Raw genomic sequence first — 20,336 nt, 5'->3', positions numbered from 1 at the left:
AAGGATCTCAACAATAATCAACACAAATAAATCCGGTCTGGTGATAATTTTTCTGGCCTAGAACATAAATTTGTTATTTTCACTGCGTGATACACAGCACTGCAGTTTTACGACCGATCACAATTGCTTGATATATTTTTTATGGCTACCAGAATCGCATACTGCGTTTCTATCCAATTTAGAGTTCCAATCTGATATTCCATTCCCATTATTCTTGCCGCTACTCAAGAAACAATTGCACGAGTGTTTGGAACAATAGTTGTATACTTTAAAGAAAGCTTGCGTAATTTACGGGTCATGAAAAGAAAAAAGATAGTTTAAGAGTCCGGTATTTGCATAAAGGAGCCGAACTGGATTACGCGGAATTTAGAAAGCGCGCCGGAAAAGCAGAACACCAATTATCCTCCACATCCTCGGATATTCGGTAAACGTTTCAAGTTTCTAGTAGCATACAATAATTAAGGTTGCAAAATAGGAGAGCATTAACCTTAAGATACTGCATACTAGCCTTTAATTATAGCTCACTTTATATCCACCTATATTATATTGAATCATTGTATATAAATCTGTTATTTCACTCATATATGTCTTATGATATAAAAAAATAAATAAGATGAAATTTGTTCGAGTTTACCAATAAATCTAACTATATATATATATAGTATGTGTCCTATTAAGTATTTATGACTGACAGTAAAAGTGCAGACAGATATTAATCACAGGTTTGATTAACGTAAAACTAATCCGGTAGCAATTTCTATCGCTATTCACCACTAACGTCATAAACTTTTATTTTAACACACAGTTCGTGGAACTGGTTTTACATCGAAGCGAGGGAAAAGGAACAAAACCGAAGCTGATAGATAACGAAAAGTGGTTTGAAAAATACAGAACACACGGTTACACCGGTTACGTGGCGTTCGCGATAAAAATCGTTTTAAGGAACTACATCGTTATGTAACTTTACTATCTCTAACTCGGTTCCCGAACTTACAGCCCAACACCGGATATTCACAAACCGTAAAGTATTACTGTGTTCGCCGAGTTAGACGAAACATTTCGCTATCCGATCGTATAACGAGACTAAGACGAGATCATTTCTACACTGATAAATGTCAGATTTATAATATTCCAAGATAGCTGTATGTTACAGGTTCCATTGATAACACTGAGTGAAATTTGCTGAATTTTCATATCTATGGTGGAAAAACAGATACAAGTATGAATTAGAGAAAATGATAAATTGTGCAGATACCTAGCTATATGAATAATCTAAGATGGAAATTATAAGTACGAACTGTTGCTGATGACTTATAAAAAAAATATCCAATGGCTGCTGAGTCAGCTGAATATGGTAATCGGAATGCGCTAAAATGGTGATTCTTCAGCGCCACGATTGACAATTTTTGGTCGATCGGTTTACTATAATGCTGAAGAATTCGATTCGACGCACTTATTAAATTAACTCAGATATGCCTCAGTTCTTTTTATATTTCTTTGGATAATACTATTAATGATAATAATAATAATAGAATACACAATATAATTATGTTTAAAGAAACATCTGAGTTTTTATTAACAAAACTGCGTGTTGGGAATAAATTTCCATGATATTTTCTCAACTAACATGAATGAAACATTCTTTACCTAGTACGAGTTGTATCTAAAGAAACATCTAACTTTTTGTTAACGAAATAGTGTGATGGTAAAAAGCTTCCATAATATATTTCTTTTTTATCGCGATGAACATAAATAACTTTTCTTTATTCGGTATATGAAATGTTCCATAGCAACTGTCAAACATACTGCAAGCACCGAACAAGTTGTTCGAGGAAAAAACGTACGTCCAGACATGACTAATAGACCTGGCTGAGTCGCGCATGTTGCCCCCATAAAAATAGCTACGCAACCTTTATCGTGACTCATCGTATTTAATTGTGTTATCTTGTCTCTGACCTGTGGCCAAACTATAAACAAACATTTTGAAGACCGTACAAGGTGAAGTTTTCCTCTTATAATCGTTTGTCTCCTTCCAGGATGATAACCATAATGGAACATGAGGTTAAAGTTGCTTGCGGCGTGTTCCATGATGTTCTATGTATGTGAAATCGTGTAATAGTTAATCTATTTGGAAGTTAAGACATTCAATTTCAAGGTTCATAGTGACAAGAGATCATATATCTACTTAAATCAATCGATAAACCAAGGATTTACCTTATTAGTTGAGAGATCAACCTATTAGAGACTAATAGACTAAGAAGCAACAAAGATATGGTATCCCTCTTCTCGATTATTTATACTTTTTCCAAGTGTCGTGCGTGTTTTGAGGTTAAGAGTCTGTCTAAACAATAACCTATAATCTTCGTTTCCTATATACCCTTAAACGAAGCTAAAAAAACGTGGAAGATTCGCTCCATGTTATAGAATGTTCCTCGATCCGACAGAGAAACAATGCACCGCTTTTTTCTCCGGTTTCTTCCTCCGATGTTTCCTAGAAAGATAGTTGACTAGCACGTTCGTGAAATCGCGGAGATATCTTAAAATCTTCTACGTGCCGTTTGTGCAATATTTCCAATCTGCATGATTCGAAAATCAACAGGTTAGTTTAATATTTGATTACATGTATGCTTTATGGCTTAGGTATTTAGATAACAATAACAAAAAGACTCAAATTTAACAAAAATGGTATTTTCAAAAGTTACACAAAATTTAAGGAACAGAAGTATACGTTGGAAGATATTGATGTCATGATTGAGGATCGATTTTCAAGCTTAATACGAGTGGGGTTTTCAACAGATAAAAAGATACGTTAGGAATCAAATTAATAAGTTGGGAGACACTGACATCATGATTCATCGATAATAATCTTTTATCGAAGAAATTCGACTTGACGATATTGGATAAGTATTATCTCAACGGGTATAATAGTTTGACGTCACCGTCGATTGCAACGAGTAAGTGGCAGACTAACGAATATCGAGCGCTATCGATACCCGATCATACCGACCGATTCAGAATCGGCGGATCATCTTATAAGTTCGAATCTTTATTTTTTTCCTCCATCTATGTTTTTTTTTTATCTAGTGCATGATTTTAATTGTTTGATATTGTGTACTCGTGATATTTGCGACAAACAGTCGTTACGGCTAAAACAGTTTATTTGGATAAAAGATAAGCGATAAGAACTGATAGAAAAAGTTCGTAAGTCACCGTTGCTATTAAGGCGATTTTCGTTAAAACGACGGAAACAGATAACTAAAACATGGCGGGTTGAAACATGTTTTTTGACGAAGTATAATTTATTTCTCTTGTTATTCTTTTTTTTTTTTTTTTTTTTTGCTAACCTATAATACAAGGACAGTTTAAAACTAACCTTGGTTGACCAATGACATCTTTATCAAAGCAGTTAAATCGTTAACTATACGTCGATCCAAGCAACGATTTAGCGGGTTCTCCGAACGTCGCCTTAATAAATTCGCTTGACCCTTTTACCCAACTTCCACTTGCACGTGGTCAATTATAGTTCGCTATAAATCCTATTCTAAATATATATCAATATTTAAACGCTTTGGCTTTGAAAACGTTAAAGAAGTCACGCGTCGATGTTGTTTGTTTCACTTGAAATATTATATATGGCACAAATTGAAATAAAATTCTAATAGAGAACAGGGATAAAAAGCAGTAAATTGTAACGAACATGATATGATGCAACAGGCATTTGTTGCATATAGATATGCTAGAATATATAGAATATGTAGAACAGTAAAATGTAGTGATCATCCATCAATCAATATTATACAAATTAAAATTTTTTAAAATTTCAAAACAGCAATTTGAATTTGTAAGTAATAGATGAAAACATTATCCTGAAATTACTTTGTTCTGGAATATGGTTAACTTAAGAATGTTGCAAGTGTGGATTACGAGGTAAATTATACACGAAAACCGTGTCACGTACTTGATTTATGAGAAAAAAGTATCCTCGACTCAATGTGACAGACCACCTCGCGATGCATCTGCTGCAATCCGTGCATCACCTAATAAAAGCACGAGATGTTCGCGATTTCATTTCAGTGACTCACGTTCCAGATGTCAATGACATAAAACGCAGCTTGCGCGCCTCCCGCTTTGTGTGTATTTTCAACAAAAACTAATCGCATAGGTATCGTATCACATCATTTGCAACTTTGTATCCATTTGTTACTAAACTTGTAAGTAAACAAAAAGCAAAATACTTTTCACATAAAAATACGTTATCACATGGATAAAAGTCAAATTTTGATGCAGTCTATGCACATTTTTCGAATAAAAAAGATGTAAAGGAAGTTATCCTGAATATGAACTGTATTCCCCACTCATTTTTTGAACTGTTCGTAAGTGAAGATACTTTTGTGTTATTTATGCTTTCTGTTAACTTCTTAACATAGAAAAGTCAAGTGCTCTTTATTAATAACTCCAGATCTACTGTAAATGGCCATCATCTTAACAAAATTACTTTTTTCAGCTATCTAAATACTGTTAGTTACTTTTATGGTTAGGTACATTTAACTCTCCAATACGTTATAAGTTACAATACAGTTTCCAAACGTTAACAGAACTACGTATAGTATCGAAGAGTTAAATTAAACTTACGTTCCAGTTGATCAGCCTGTCACAAATGTCACACAGAGTTCATCCACGAAACTTGTCACATCACAGTTACGATCACAAGAAGCGCCAACGTCAGAACAAAGACGTCCTCTTTCGAAACTGTAGATCCGCGCGGTTCGATGCGTTTAAAGCGATTCCACGGGACTTTTACTTTTATTTATCACGGACGAGAGTCCATACACGAGACTGGACTATCGGTTCGTACACCTGGATGACACCTGGAAAACTTGTTCCTCCGAAGAAAGCCACCGTCGATCTCTCAGGGTACCTTTTGTGCCCACCTCGAACATAAAACTTATGTGGATCTTATGTGCACACGCCACGGTGTAACACACGAAACTGCCGGCTTAAAGGAACTCTCTGTGCCGTAGAAAGAAGGTGGTGGAGGAAAAGAGGAAGACGTTTGAAGGCACAACAGAGAAGGAGAAACAGCCCATTCCCTCCGTGTGTTCCGCGTGGTCGTGTTTGTGTGTGTCGATACGTGCGTATACGTACGAATGTATATGTTATGTGTGTGAACGTTTGAGCATTCGGCTGACGATGCACAAATGTTAGTGCATGAGAAAATATGTATTTTTTGGAAAATTTGTTATATTACGAAGAAATCAGAGATATTAAGTTCCCACGTTAAACTAGAGGGCACTGCTTTTGGGTCCGTTTCGAAAGCGTGATGGAATTAGAAACGTCTCGAAAGAGTCTATATGGGATTGCTAGTATGCCACGCACGTTCGAGGTTATGTATAGACGATCACGATTATTGGTCCTCTTAGGAAATACATACTACGATTATGATCTATCCATATATAAAGTTTATCTGTCGAACATTATGACTCATTTTCTTCCAAATCATGGAAGCATATGCAATCAAATTTTACCGAAATAGTTTGCCAAAATTATTATTAAAATATACAATTATATTTTTCGTATTTTTAAATTAATTTTATATTAAAAGTCGAATGATTTTTTTGGTTACGATTAAGGAGACAAGTTTTATAAGAAAGATTTGCATAATTTCAAAAATGTACAGCTATTGCTCGATCCGCTAATCTCGGCGATGTTTGTATTAATTTAAATTACCATCTGTGTGAGCGTCGTTTAAGTCGCCGATCGATATCTAGCGGTTGGCGAAAAAAGGAAAAGCGAAACATAAACGTCGTATAGTACACAAAGAAAACGTTTCAGGGAGTAATCTAAATGAATGGAAAGGCGCGCGCGCATTTCCTTTCGTCTCGAATAAAACGTTACTCCCTAACGACCTAAGTATACTTCCTGTATAATTAAGTGTACTCAACTTTGTTACGCTTCCGGGAATTCGTTGAACTTAGCAAATTCAATATTAGATAAATTGCTGCTTATATCGAGCTAATTAAACAAACGCGGCAAAACGAGGTGTAAACGAAAAATATTATTAAGACTAACTTGTTTCTAATTGCAGGGAACAACAGAGAAGAACAACAACGGAATGGTTGTAATAGAGAAACGTCCGTAATCCAAGCAATTACAAGGTGCTATTTTAAGCCGCATGTGTCTGCACAATTGGTATCTGATTAAAATTAAACGAGATCAAGCGTGGTACAGAAGTTGCAAGCGTTTGCAACCCCTGAATGATTGCTTCAGCGGTGATCGCCCGGGAAACTGCAACTATTAGGAAGCCAAAATGTGCATCGCCCTTTCATACTATAATTCACTTATAGTCCACTCTTCCGCGTTTGTATACATGTACTTGAATATAAAGCCAGTTTTTCTATAATCATTTGAACATTGTTAAACATTGGACTTGTTTGGCAATACGGCAATTTAACAATATTTTTTGAAAATTGTACTTGCTTACTTCGTTGCCAAATGAACGTGTAAGTATGGTCACGAAACAGACCTATTCGAATGTTTTTATAGGAAACATCGATCAAGGACTAATGGTCAATTAAATCTCCGTTAGTTGACGATTATATTTTAAAATAATTATTTATTTATGAAGAGTATGTGACTGGCGTCGCGACCCCTCACGCTAAACCGGTATTAAGGCTGCACGCGTGCAAGCATCGTCTGCACTCGGCTTAATGTCAGCCAAGCAAGTTGGCACGAAGTACGATAAATGCCACTTTCGCCCTGGAATAACCTATAGCTCTCGGGTATCCCCTACTTTGCAATGATAATTCGCACCTTCGAATGATAAATCCTCCTATCCTTTACTCTTGATTATTTCCAAAGAGATGCGTCTCCTTTGCACGAAATTATTTTAACGTTATGCAAATGCTTTCTCTCGTCAGTTTATGTCAAGAACATGTTGTTTGCCCTGTCAAGTTACGACAGTACTTTGGTTGTTAATAACTGGTGAAATAGTTAGATACGCAAACACCATAATAAATTTGGAAAACTGCTTGCATCATCGTTTATGTAATTTATTAGCTGTAAGTACTGATATACATAATATAGAATCTAATATTATGATCTCGTTGCTTACTTATAGGCACCGATCAACCCACTTCCTGTTCGTTTCAAATTGTCAGTGACTCTCGAGCCCGAAGGTACGCAGGAAAAAAGTACTTCGCAGATACCCGGCTTTCCATCATTAATCTCGTGACAAGCGTGGCCAACAGGAATCTCGTAACAAGACGAAATAACTCAATATCCGCGTTTCTCTACTTTCCTCACAACTTATAAATAATATTTTTAGAACAATTTGAACCAGACCTTGTGGCATACTCAAAATTCATTAGTATTACACCGATGACTCATACTTGTCTACAGACAGCCTCAAAGAACATCATGATTCCCGTTTCAGTGCATCTAAATGCAAGGAACAAGACGATTATCATTCCACGTGTGTTCCATCTGGTCTTACGATAAATACCGCTATGCTAGTTCTGTAACCGTTAGCCAGTGTTTGAAACACAACCATGATTGACACAATTATTAATTACACTCGACGAAAAGAGTAAAAGAATAGTCCTAGCTATATTCACATCTTCTTTTGACTTTTCTTTTCTTTTATTTGACGGTTGTAAGGAACGAGGCAACGAACCGAGAAGACGAACAACGTTTCAGAGTCGACGGCACGGTAAAGCCGATAAAAAAACTCTCGAGCTACGCGGCCAAGGATGAAGATGCCCAGTGCAAAAATACCGACGGCAGAACGAGGGTTGCTGCAAGCGCGAGAATTTTTCGAGAGCGTTTTCTTCTTCTTCGCGGGTAGCCCGCTACGGAAAACGAGCGGCAATAAAGTTTACAGCGCAGCCCCGTCGACTCTCGTGTATTTATAGCTGGTCATTTCCACGGAGATCCTCCCGTAATTTTCAAGTCGAACAGCTCTGCACGTCCATGATTCCCCTTTTGCTTTTTCCTCGCCTTCACTGACAGGAAGCTGATGCTTACAATTAGAGAACTCGAGGATCCACAAATACCCTACTTCTTTCATAAAACATTTCACATCTTGCATCTATAATAGCGTTAGATATTAAAAATAGAATCATTGACAGGTGAACAAAACGGTGAGAAGTGTACCTATAAAAATAGATACTTTTTGTTGAAAAAATAATTAGATTTCAGTAGTGAATGATCATACTTCAATAGTAGTGGACATATTAATTCAGATGTCTTGCAATCCTGTTAAATTCTACATGTAATACGTAACATCGTCAGGGATGCGAGACATAAAATATAACGAGACATTTCGGCGTAGTTAATATTACAGTCGAAAATCGCGGAATATTAGTCTCTTCATATTTCATGAGCCTCAAGGTCTCTGTTGAATATGAAATTTTCAGTAGTCGAAGTTACTTAAATATTTGTGTGACTTATGTCGTTTTGCGTTCATAAGGGCTGTCACTGTTCGACAGTTAGTTTATTTCCATGATGCAACTTGCGTCAGAAGTCAAGACAGCCTACTGGCCCATTGATCAACGATGTCTACCTCCACGCAACGTATGTCAAGCTCATTCTAACTCTGGTATAACATTGGGACCCATGTGGACGATGACCGTGGCCAGGGACGAAAGGGGAACACGATGCGTCTGAACAACGATGAGTTAGACACCAGTTTCGATCGGTGTCCACGAAACGTCCGCTGTAGGGAAAACTACCACCCTCAGCGAAAGCACCCCTGCTAAGTGTCAGTAGCGTGCTGTCTGTTGTTCCTATTGCACGAGTTTCCGTTATCCTTAAAACGTTCGTGTTAATCGAGACACCATTGTGTTAATCTTCAGAGATTGCTAGAAATTGGACACTCTGGCATAAAATTTTCAGAGATAGAGTTAGAAATTGGATATTGGATTATTAAAAGTGATAAAAGAAGATTTACAGAAGTTGAACAGCAGAGGGAGAAATCGATAAAGAAGTTTGGGTGATGGGACAATTTTGATCGATCTATGAAATTTCGAATGTAAGTGTATTTGATTGATGGATTTTCGTCATTTGGAATTGAATACAGAGTTAGCAGAAATTGATATATATATATATAGCAATGTTTATGACGTGTTCTTGATATTAAGGAATTTCACTTTCGGAATTTGGAAATTTCTACACTAGGCTGTTAATGCCTAAAGTATGAATATCTTTTAGAACTGTTTCCTAGAAATTATAAGAAATGTGTCCAATCTGAACGCTTACGACGTAAAAGTTGTAAAAGAAATCACCGTAATAAATGTGGCAATAAGATGCGCTCTTCCCTATTGCTATAATAGTCTTCTTTCTTTCATTGTCACATGAATTTCTAGCTAGTTAGAAAGAATCGATATTAAAAGAAAGGAGTCATTGGCGTTATCATTTCGGGACGTTCACTATATTTTTACGATTATCAAACTTTTAAGATTCGGACACGTTTGAAACAAATCGATCGCGTGGATCCGCGCGGAACAGTTCTACCGTCGCTCTTATTGGCTTTCACTTTCAAAATCGCAGTAAACCACTACCTTTACGTTAATTGTTGTAAGAAGGAAAGGTGCAAAATGAAAGGTGTAAAACGAACCGAGCGGAACGTAGTCGCGAAATGATCTACATAACATTTTTTCTAGCCTTCTTAACTCGACAGAAACAGAAAAACAAGCGTTGATTAATACGATCGTACTTTACACTTTCATTTCGTCACAGTTTCATTTATTTAAATACAGCCGTAAAAAAGAAAATATTTCGAAAAAGCGTATAACTTACATTTATGTTTAATTCACAATCACGATTCGCTTATCGATGACAGATGACTGAAGGATTTCTACGGTAGAATCGCAATTAGCGGCGAAACTTTCGCTTCAATTACGGCAACGCATGTAATTAACATCGCATATGTAAGCGAACACGTGTAATTAACCGGTTCGTTGTTGTATAAATTTTCGTACTCTTGTCGGGCAGGATTTAATTCATTCGAAAAGGCTTTCACTATTGTGAATCCCGGAAAATGAAGCATTTCACTTCTCGATCTTCTGCGATGATCCATCTTCAAATGGGTCCGATTGTTCCTGATGACTCGAGATATCTCGTGAGAACGACACCGATCGCACGACTTAAAATTAATTTAAACGAGATTGAATTATACTGTATGTAGGTACTTGGCCTGAATTTATGTCCAGATCAATTTCTCTTTCTCTGTATTAATTCTATTAATTACATCTTATTAATTGCATTAGTTGTATTAGCGGGATTGTATCTCGTTAATTGCAAATTATGACGATGGTCATGTGTTACTTTGATACGATTGTATTTCATTAATCGCTGTTTATGACGCTCTTGAAGGTTGACGAATGGTGCTTGTGAAAAGTCCATCGCCTTCCCGAGGCGACAGTCTTCAAAAAGAAAATGCGAAGAAGGATAAAGGGAAGAGTCGCGTATCACGCGGCAATAGTCCCGCGGATCACACTACTTCCAGAGGAAATAGTCCAGGAAAGAGCAATTCTACAATCAAAGTAGTCACGAAAAGTAGCCTTCAACAGTCTCGTGGAAGCGAGTAAGTACTCGTCCTCGTTTTTATCTGGTATTTTTGTTTTATCATTATTTGTTATCATTATTATTAGATCAGCTTTAATCGATTACCACGTAATAACGAATGTTTTTAACAGTGTAGCTTTTTCTTCTCATCACGCTGTGTTATATATTACGATACTATTATTTCATCATTATTAAACCAGATTTAATCAATTTCAAGAGCATGTGGTTAAAGAAGAATGTTAATGGTTCTTAATATATAGCATAGCTTTTTCTTTTCGTCACATTTAAATTTAGATCATCTATTATTATTATTATTATCATATATTATTGCACTATTATTTTATCATTATAATATCATCTGTAGTCGATTACTTTGTACAAATCATATCGTCATAAAAAAATATTAATGATTCTAATGTATAGTTTAGCTTTTTCTTCTTGTTACACATTTAAGTTCAGATCATTTAGAAATGATCTGTTGAGTAAAAATAGATAAGTACGTAATTTTCATTCCTTTGGCCAATGGAAGTATCTCATGTAACTCGTGTTAATACTATCTGATGGAATATTAACGCTTTTACAGCAATTTCGTGTAAGTGGATACTGTAAGCAAACGTTTACGTAGAAACTATCGATCTGGCTGAACATTTCTGCGAGGAACTAACGCGTCGCATCAAACAATCGATGTGAGAATTATTTTCGTTCTCTCTTTTTCCATTAAGATACGTTCTACGTCGGTATTTCCTAACACGACGACGGTTTTGTCATCGAACAATTTGCAAAATATTCTATAACTCGAACATATGCAATATACATTAGAACAATATCGACTATTCGTAGAATAAAAAAATTTTTTCTTTATCAACTTTTAAGATAACATTCAGACAATAGGAACCAAAATGGTACAATCTACTAGGAATTACTTAATGATAAGTACTGAATTGATAATTGATAATACGCGAAATTCTCTTAATTTACTCAAGCTGTAAAACACAAAACAAAGACAATGATAAGAAAAGAGATATTGATGGTAGGCCACGCGAAGAGAAAAAAGATCGTAAAAATCTTGACACGTTGTGAATATATTCTGTTAAAAGTGGAAAAGAAAACGGTAGAAAAAATATTGACTAATGGAAAACTACCGGTAGGAAATTATGGCGAGTGATGCTCGATCATCGCGACGACATAAGAATACAGAATTAACTTCCAATCTAGCGGAAAACTAGGAATTGAATTGATCGAACGACGAGTTTAACGACTTCGGAGGAAAAACTCATAAATAAATTGTCAAGAGAATTCTGACAGTGAAATTAGAGTGTCGAATCGTTTCCTAGAAATTGCCCTCGAGATCCAGGCTAGAGATAGATCGATGTGACGCGTCGACGAAGCTTTCTATATCATTCGATTTAATTTTCCGTGTGAGGGGTTGCATCCTCGTGTAAATTCACCGTAATCGTTTCGCTTAGATATAACGTACGGGAATACCAACATTGATAGACACATACGTCGCAATTGCGACACATTTCGATGCCGTGTATCGATTGGGAGACCTTGCTCGACTGTCTCTTTCTGACGGTCAATATCACGACGATCGCAAAACGTGTGCCCATGGAAAGAGATCTCAGCGGTCAGACACGTGAAACGAGCATTTTTCCTGCGGTAGGATGACTCGTGCTACTTTATGGCGAAAAATGAATAATAACGCAGAGGGAGAAGTCCGATAAAACAGAGAAAACTAGTGTTTTATTTTATTTTTTTTATTCTATTATTTTTTATTTTATTTATTATTATGTTTTATTTATTTTTTCTATTGTATAAGAATTATGGAGAATTGAATGTACCTAATATTTTTATCTTTTCTTGCGTAAGAATTATTGAGGGCTGATTGTAATGTTTGTCTCCTTAATTCTAAGAACTCTGGAGAATTAGCCGCAATTAAAACTAAAAAGTACTATTTAGAATTGTATATTAATTTATGAAAGTCGATAACAAAATCTTTAAAGCGTTGAATATAATATAATCTTAAAAACGTTGAAACACATATTAAATATATCAATTGATATTATACCAATGAAACGATTTCCAACTTTCAATCTTCAAATTGGTGTTAATTCTGTATTTTCTATTCGAGCGAAGAGCTTCCGCCAAACAGAAAATCATTGTCGAATGGAATCGTAGGAAGAATAACAACGAAAGTAATTAAAACGCACATAAAATGTTCTCAGACGATAATAGCAATCGATGTAACTTGGATCGCGAATCGAATTACAAATGAGTAAATTAGAAATAAATTTTAGGTCCATCGTCAATTCGCCAACGTCGTCAAAGTTATGAGTAAATAAAAAAAAAATATTCATTTTGAATCTGAACAATTAACCGAACATTTCTGCATCCTAAAAATCGATCTGTTTCGTACAACTTGGATCGATAAACATCATCTACGGGAATAATCGTTCGCGTGATTAAAGAAATAAAGCACGCAAAACATGATCTATATCTAACCAATGAAAGTGCGTTAACAAATGAAACGAATAGAAAGTACTTACCTACTGGTAACATCCATTGCAATTTTTCATGAGGTTCGTTAAAACGTTTGAAGCGATGGCAATTTGAGAAAGCTTTATCGATCGTTGCCCATCAATGTCACACGTTCGAGTACTCGATCCACGTTTTCTACAATATATACACTCCACGCTTTTAAAGTAATTATAATTCTCGATTGAAGGTATGTTAAAAGGTAATTCTTTCTATGTCTTCGAGACAACGAATTGCTCGACGTCACATATGGAACTATAGTACGCAATAAATGTCATCGTTGCGATAGGCTCGGAATAAGAACTGCGTATTACAGTTCTCGAGGAATTATGACATACCATGCTATAGTGAAATAATAGTAAACACGTTGTTCCTGTCACAAGTGTATTAACCGTCAATGACCCTTTCTACCGACCAAGGAAATGGAAAAGTTTCGCAAGTCATGCATGTTGCAACGTACATCAATTAAACGAACGCGAAATCGCAGTTTCTGTACGAATAATATTAGGCTTTCATGGTCGTCATACCGATGTTATCGGTTTCGCTGGAAAAATATCGTAATTGTAGTTGAAAACATTAGAACGCGAATATTTAGAATATTCTTTGAAAACGTCGCAACTTTGCAAGCTCGAATAGGAAGTTTGCAAATTGAAATTTCGAAAGTTAGAGTAATCTTTGAAAATTTCAAAGCTTGATCGAATAATCTCCAAAGGCTGTAAATGTTCAAAGTTGCGATAATCTTTGAAAGCATTGCTGTTTCGAAAGTTTGAACGATCTTTAGAAACTGCAATATCGTAAAACTGTAACAATTATTCCATTCGATGGAAGAAAAATTCCACCTTGGTAGTCGTTTAATTTAAAATTATTTGCGAATAATATTTAAAACAAATTATACCAATTTTTCATTGGAGATTTACTTAAACAACCACTTACGATTAATAAAGAGCGATACATCGGTATCGTACGTTATTACGTGTACGTAAGTACGATGAGCAACAATCGTAAAGTATTGTTTATCCAGGCAATCAATCAAGGCTGTCGAGTTCGGTAATCAAGCCCTCGTGAATTATTAAGTGAGGTCGAAACGATTTTTCAATACTACGATTAGCTTCGTGGTGCAGAAGGAAAAAAGACGAACTCATAAACGAGCCTGGTCAATCACGCGATTTTTCCTGACGGTTTCAGTTAGACCAATTGATTGAACTTCCTCAATTATTTAGCCGCCATGATAGCAGGTCAATCACGAATTGCCAGATGGGTTACTCCTGTTGAAGCGTTCGATCATGATCGAGAACGACTTTACGCTTCTACAGAAAACTAACAGCCTCTCTATACCGTCTGAAAATCGTTATCGTTTGTCTGCTTTTTTCGATTCCAGGACTGGTAGTATCGAGAGACTGGTAGATGGTGATAAGAGAGTGATCGCCACCAAGAATTGGCTTCCAGAGAACAACATAAATGTCGTTATCAGGTAAGAACACCTAGTATTATTTCATTGATTAATTAACTCAGATACGTTTATTAAACTTGCAAGGGATGATTGCAAGTGTAATATCAAATTTACATAATTTTCCTGGTTAATCGATCATTTTATAGAGTACGTCCGCTTAATAGCAAGGAAATTAAAGCCGGCGACGATATGGCCGTACAATTTCCCGGAGATGGACAGATATACGTAAGTATATCGTTTATTATGTCCTCTGATTAATTTGAAGAAATGTTGCGAGCTCGGATAATTCATCGATGATTCGATATCATTTTTGCATCTCTTGCTAGCCCCTCGCGTTTAATTAAAAATACCTAAACGAAATTATCGTGAATCACATGGACTTTTATCGTTCAACCTTGCACAGTGCGACGGATTTCCAAGCAGCGGGGACAAGAAGGGCAAATTATTTTCGTACAACGTGGTGTTCGAGCCCACGGCCACTCAGGAGGACATCTTGCAATTCTCTGGTGTGAAAAAGCTTATTGAAATGGCGGTAGAAGGATTCAGCTGTACCGCGTTTTGCTACGGACAAACCGGAAGCGGAAAAACTCATACCCTCACAGGGCCTCCAGAAATGGTTAGCGAAGAAGATTCCTTTGTCAACTTTTTATCTACTTTTCAGATAGAAATTCATTGGTCTTACACGTTGGTTTTTTCGATGAAAACCGAGTACGGTTTTCCGTTAGAACTTCCGTCAGAAAAAACCGAGTTTCCATAAACACTCGCCAAGAAGCGTAAGAATAGCAAAAAGCGATTACGAATAATGTATTAAAATAGTTGATCGAGTTGAAGCGAAGGCCGTGTATGAATGTAACAGAAAGGTTAATGTTGTTCGACGTGCGTAGATAAGATAATGACGGTATATCTAAACGATACTCGTTTACCGCTCGGACAATGTTATACGTGATCGCAAAAACAAACAAATTACCAATAAAAGTATTCGAATTATTAAACGTGGCGCTTTACACTACTCGTGGCATTTGTATACTTGCTATTTCCAAATTTCAGTGGTGTAAAAATCTTCGGTTGGTTAACTTTTTATTTCACAAATTAATTCAATGTATAATATTGCATAGGAGAATTGAATTAAAAGATGGAATCTTTTTTTAAGATTTAATGATAGTTAATAAGACTTTGTTATTATTAATGAACTAAATTTTAAGATGAAAGTAAAATCACGCAAAGAAGCGCTTTTTATCAAATTACAAGAATCATCAATGAATGTTTTTCTCTTAAGCAGTTCGAAAGGATGAACCCTTACTCGGAGCAACACGGCCTGGTCTTCCGGTCTTTCGTCTACCTGTTTAAGTTGTTGCAAGAACGACAAGATTGTAATTTCGTGTTAAAAGCTTCCTTTCTGGAGATCTACAACGAAAAGGTCAGTAGATATCCCGTGGAAAGAGAGAAGAGCTTCGTCGCCGATTTACAAGGTATCGTTTATCTTTGAACCGCAGGTAATAGATCTGTTAAATCCTGGCACGTCGAGGAAACCCTTAATGGTACGGTGGAGCAAAAAGACACGAGGCTTCTTCGTTGAGAACCTTTTCACTGTTGAGTGCGAGGAACTTGATGATCTTCTGGCGGTTCTCGAAGAAGGTAGTCGTGTTATTGATCTTCGCTCTTTGCACCCCCGATAGATGGACTCTAAACCCCTTTACCATCCCTTACACGCAGCACGAGTTTCATTGTGAAGATATCAAACGCGATAAATCCGATTAAAAAATATAGTAAAATTTACAGATTTATTTAAGAAGATAGAAAATCTATAAATATTTTAATTTGCTGACATTACTTTAAGAAATTTTCCAAATGTTAGAAAAGCGTATTTATAGTAATATGATTTTTCAGGGATGAGAAATAGAAAAGTTGGTTCGCACAATATGAACGACCATTCCAGTAGAAGTCACAGTATTCTCACTGTCAGCATCACGTCTGAACAACAGGTGAGTGTCCAAATTATCGTACGATAAAGACAAATTTTATACAAATATTACTATCAACAGATGGATAACAGCGTGTTTATATCGAGACAAGGGAAAATTAACTTCGTCGATCTGGCTGGAAGTGAGATGACGAAGAAAACACAAAGCGAAGGGAAGACTCTGGAGGAAGCGAATAATATTAATAAAAGTCTCATGGTTCTAGGTACGATTATCAAAAAGTTATAAGAAAAAATACAACACGAATTAAGCACTGAAGTACTAAAAGAGTTCAATCTTCGAGTTGTCTTCTTTCAAAGTCTATTTCGAAGCAGAACTTTGTCGAATGTTCAATAGCAAATTAATCGAACCACGTTTAATATTACGATGAAACTTTACGTTATCAATTATGCACAAGGATCGTAAAAATCGATTCCGATAAACAAAAGGGCGCAGACTTCACCCGCAACATCAACTTCTATGCGACGATCGATAGACGAACGTGATAGCGCGATTTACATGGAAACGACCTTAGGTTACAGAAAAGTTTCTCCAACTTCTTTTAAGATTGACACTTTTTACTTTGAAGGTTACTGCATAGCCTCTTTGAGCGATGGAAAACGCAAGGGTGGTCACATTCCGTATCGAGACAGCAAACTGACTAAGCTTCTGGCCGACAGTTTAGCAGGAAATGGCGTTACATTAATGGTAAATCAAAATATTCTAACAAGGACAACTTAATAATTATACACTCAATCGGTATAACTGATTGGACGATTTAATTGAATTTTAGATCGCCTGCATTTCGCCAGCTAAATCGAACGCGAGCGAAACGTTGAATACGTTGAGGTACGCGGCGAGGGTGAAGAAGATACGAACGAAACCTATCGTGGTAATGGTGAGTGAGGTATATTAATTGTAAATTATAAGTATATAGAAAACATGAAATACAAATAGAATTTACTTTTATATAGGATGCTCGAGAAGCTCTGATTCTCAGTTTAAAACGAGAAGTAGGAGCTCTTCAGACGGAAAATGAACATCTGCGCGCGGCTCTTCATTTAAGTGGTGATGCATCGAATATGGTTCGTAGCGAATCCAAAAGTAAGTATCAAATGTCAATTAATAAGAAAGATTTAATACAATAGTGAGTTTAATAAAAAGATTTAATTCAAAATTTAGTAACGACGATTTAATATAATTAAAACGAGAAAGGCAAAATTATAAAATTTCTCCTTAAATAACCTTCTATAGCTGAAAGAAGAGTGCCATTGACACCTCCGGTGGTGGATTTGAATAAACTATCCGAAATGGAACGACCCGAATTAAGTCAACTTATCCACGCGTATATTACCGAGAACGAAGCTCTCCGTCGAGAAAATGCAGAATTATATGCTACGAGGGAGCAAGTGATACGGGACCAAGAACTCGTATGCAGAGAAAACGAGAGGTTACTGAAGAAACTCGAGGACGTTAACTCGTAAGTACAGCAGGATTTTAAGACGACCTCGACATACAATTAATCCGGTAGATTTTATTACTGTAGAGTGTGTTGCCGGTCGCCAATTATACCTGCCAGACCAACCTATTCGGCGGAAATGTTGAACGATAGCAATATCGAGGACGCACCTGGCGCTACCAATGTTTGGACCAACCCTAACGTCGAACCTACGCCTCTTTCGAGTGTATGTCGAAATCTTTTAAACTTTTCTTTCTTTATCATTGTATTCGCTGTATCTATTTAATTATGTTAATTATTTTGCAGTACTTTACATAGCAAAGTAATGTTTAAAAGATATAACAGAAATTTAAATTTGTAGGATATGATCAGGAATGGATTATACAGATCCGCTAGTAGCATGCCAGAGAAGATTCAGAAAGAACTAGACAAACGTAGAATCGTAGGGAGTTATAATAACATAGCAGAAGCATACAAAGACAAAAGTCATCATCGTCGACACAATTCATGGGACAACGGGAACGGGACGACGAGAATGAGTCCGGATCAAGCTATATCACCGATAGACATTAATCAGTAAGTAGCACTAAATAAATCATCATAATGCTAGAGCCAATACGATATTCAAGTCAATAAGCCTTAGTCTCCTATCAAAGCCAATTGCAATGCAAATCGACATTGGAATTCGCTTCAAATGTATTCCAATTAATTATATCTTTTTTACATAAATCAAGATATAATCACCACATTGTGGACTAGAAGTTTTGCTGTACATTCTATCAAACTTGATCTCTTTAATGATAAAATAATTATCCTGTGATATTTACTAAAATATATTACACGCATATAACTATAATTAAAATAATGAAATTAAATAGCTATGATTATTTCAATAGAAAGCAACATTAATTTTGCTAATAGAAATTACTAAGCTGCGAATGTGAATACATCTGTAAAGGATTTAAAAGTCAAAGGTATACTAAATGCACATAAAAATATGTAAAATATTTGGGTTTCATTTTTTAAATTATATTCACAAAAATATGAATTTGCATAAATATCCGCATACTTGCATATTTTTAGTAATTAAAAAATTAAAAAGTCTGAAACCCAACATATTTTTATGGTATGATTCTAGTGGTAATTTCTAATCACATAAAATAAAATTTTCCAAAATTTTGCTCAAGTTCACTCAGAAACTTACCAAGACTTTAGTCTACAATGTGTTATGGTGCCTGATATAATCAGTACCATTCTACCTACTAATTGAAGGAACGCATGGTAACAGGTACAAAAAGCCGAGCATGCGTCGCACCTCGACAGTCCCTGAAGAACGAAGACCATCGGAGACGAACGATCTCCTGGGCGAACCGGTTCAACCAACCGACCATTCGTACAACGAATCCCCAGACTCGATACTCAGCGGTCCTCTGGAGATGGCGAACTCAACGCCGGACACAGCTGAGTCAGAGGCACCAACAGCGCCATTTCCGGCGGTATCGCACGTCTCGTCCCCGTTCGGCACTCCGGAATCCGAAGACCATTCGATAAGGACACCAAGAAAATCCAAAGAGAAAGGGGACGAAACTACTGAAAGAGCTTTTGGAAGTCCAATTCCTATTGACGAGGATAAACCACTTTGAACACTCGAGTCAACAAGCACGATAGTCTGATGTACTTTAATCGTGATGACCTTGACTTGGTCAAAAGCATTGGGTCGACTGTAAAGATAAGAAAATGAATTAGGAAGAGTGCACATGAAAATTAGTCGATAATAAAGAGTTTTCTAGAAGATAGAAAAAATTATTTTGGATCGATAATTAAAGTTTAATGACGAAGTATGCATTAATGTCGGTAAATTTGAAAAAAAAGTAAGCTGAACATCTGTTTTCGTAACGATACAGAAATATCGTGTTTTCAAAGTGACGAAAATATGTAGTACGCGTAGTCGAAGTTTTATTTACGTGTGGTAAAAGTATATATGTACATAATTATGTGTGAACTTAGACGTGAATATCTACATAAAAGTCAGTATTTTTCCGCGATAATGAGAAAATGACTCAGGTTGATATAAATTACTGAATTCTACCTCTGAATAATATAAAATGACATATCCTGTAACTCCTGTAATGATAAAGGTGTTGACCAAATTACGTACAATAAAGCATTTGATTGTTTTACCAAATTTTCTTCTTTATTACCCAACCATTCGTAGAACTGAACAGTTTCATTGAATTGTATACTTCTTTTTTAAACTGGATTGTTCTAGAAATTATAACTTGGTTATTGAATATCGATAAAAATAACATGTCTAGTAAAAAAAGAGCATTTTGAGCGAATAAAAACTAGGATGATTGTTAAGAAAATTATG

At 36.0% G+C, this 20,336-nt stretch overlaps 2 protein-coding genes and 1 long non-coding RNA gene across 12 annotated transcripts in view; 2 read left to right on the top strand and 1 right to left on the bottom strand.

The window, feature by feature from the left end:
* Window positions 1–13,382, bottom strand: part of Myo61f (unconventional myosin 61F) — a 34,789-nt gene extending 21,407 nt beyond the window's left edge. The window contains exon 1 of one of the 2 annotated variants that reach the window (XM_072000439.1): window positions 13,110–13,382. In XM_072000439.1, coding sequence (XP_071856540.1) covers window positions 13,110–13,126 — 17 coding nt within the window. In that variant the 5' untranslated portion in view covers window positions 13,127–13,382. Of the gene's footprint in view, window positions 1–4,632; window positions 5,003–13,109 lie in introns of those variants that run through there. The other variant, XM_072000442.1, reaches the window with a different exon arrangement.
* On the top strand, window positions 2,791–5,472 carry LOC139985773 (uncharacterized). Its single transcript, XR_011799491.1, has 2 exons — window positions 2,791–4,211; window positions 4,288–5,472. It is a non-coding gene; the product is annotated as an uncharacterized lncRNA (long non-coding RNA).
* On the top strand, window positions 8,284–20,150 carry LOC139985756 (kinesin-like protein KIF12). Of its 9 annotated transcripts, XM_072000463.1 has the most exons (17): window positions 8,289–8,758; window positions 8,853–9,028; window positions 10,372–10,582; window positions 14,477–14,569; window positions 14,695–14,773; window positions 14,952–15,164; window positions 15,825–15,965; window positions 16,042–16,183; window positions 16,436–16,530; window positions 16,591–16,732; window positions 17,096–17,214; window positions 17,300–17,404; window positions 17,481–17,610; window positions 17,761–17,986; window positions 18,038–18,191; window positions 18,327–18,541; window positions 19,254–20,150. In XM_072000463.1, the coding sequence occupies exons 3-17, from the start codon at window positions 10,380–10,382 to the stop codon at window positions 19,606–19,608; spliced, it is 2,412 nt and encodes an 803-aa protein (XP_071856564.1). In that variant the 5' UTR covers window positions 8,289–8,758; window positions 8,853–9,028; window positions 10,372–10,379; the 3' UTR covers window positions 19,609–20,150. The 9 variants fall into 9 exon arrangements, with proteins under 9 accessions (XP_071856571.1, XP_071856564.1, XP_071856563.1 ...); XM_072000470.1 differs by having other exon boundaries at window positions 8,284–9,028; window positions 19,238–19,374; XM_072000462.1 differs by having other exon boundaries at window positions 8,289–9,028.
* The last annotated feature ends 186 nt before the right edge of the window (window positions 20,151–20,336 follow it).

This window comes from Bombus fervidus, chromosome 3 (genome assembly GCF_041682495.2).
Source record: "Bombus fervidus isolate BK054 chromosome 3, iyBomFerv1, whole genome shotgun sequence".
Taxonomy (NCBI): Eukaryota; Metazoa; Arthropoda; class Insecta; order Hymenoptera; family Apidae; genus Bombus; species Bombus fervidus.
This window is presented reverse-complemented; position numbering and strand designations above follow the sequence as displayed.

Bases quoted from the DNA above. Each gene is read 5' to 3' on its own strand.
- LOC139985756 (XM_072000463.1), top strand. From the start codon at position 10,380: ATGGTGCTTGTGAAAAGTCCATCGCCTTCCCGAGGCGACAGTCTTCAA. The intron at 17,405-17,480 runs GTGAGTGAGGTA...ACTTTTATATAG, and splicing joins CGAAACCTATCGTGGTAATG to GATGCTCGAGAAGCTCTGAT. The intron at 17,987-18,037 runs GTAAGTACAGCA...TTAATCCGGTAG, and splicing joins AAACTCGAGGACGTTAACTC to ATTTTATTACTGTAGAGTGT.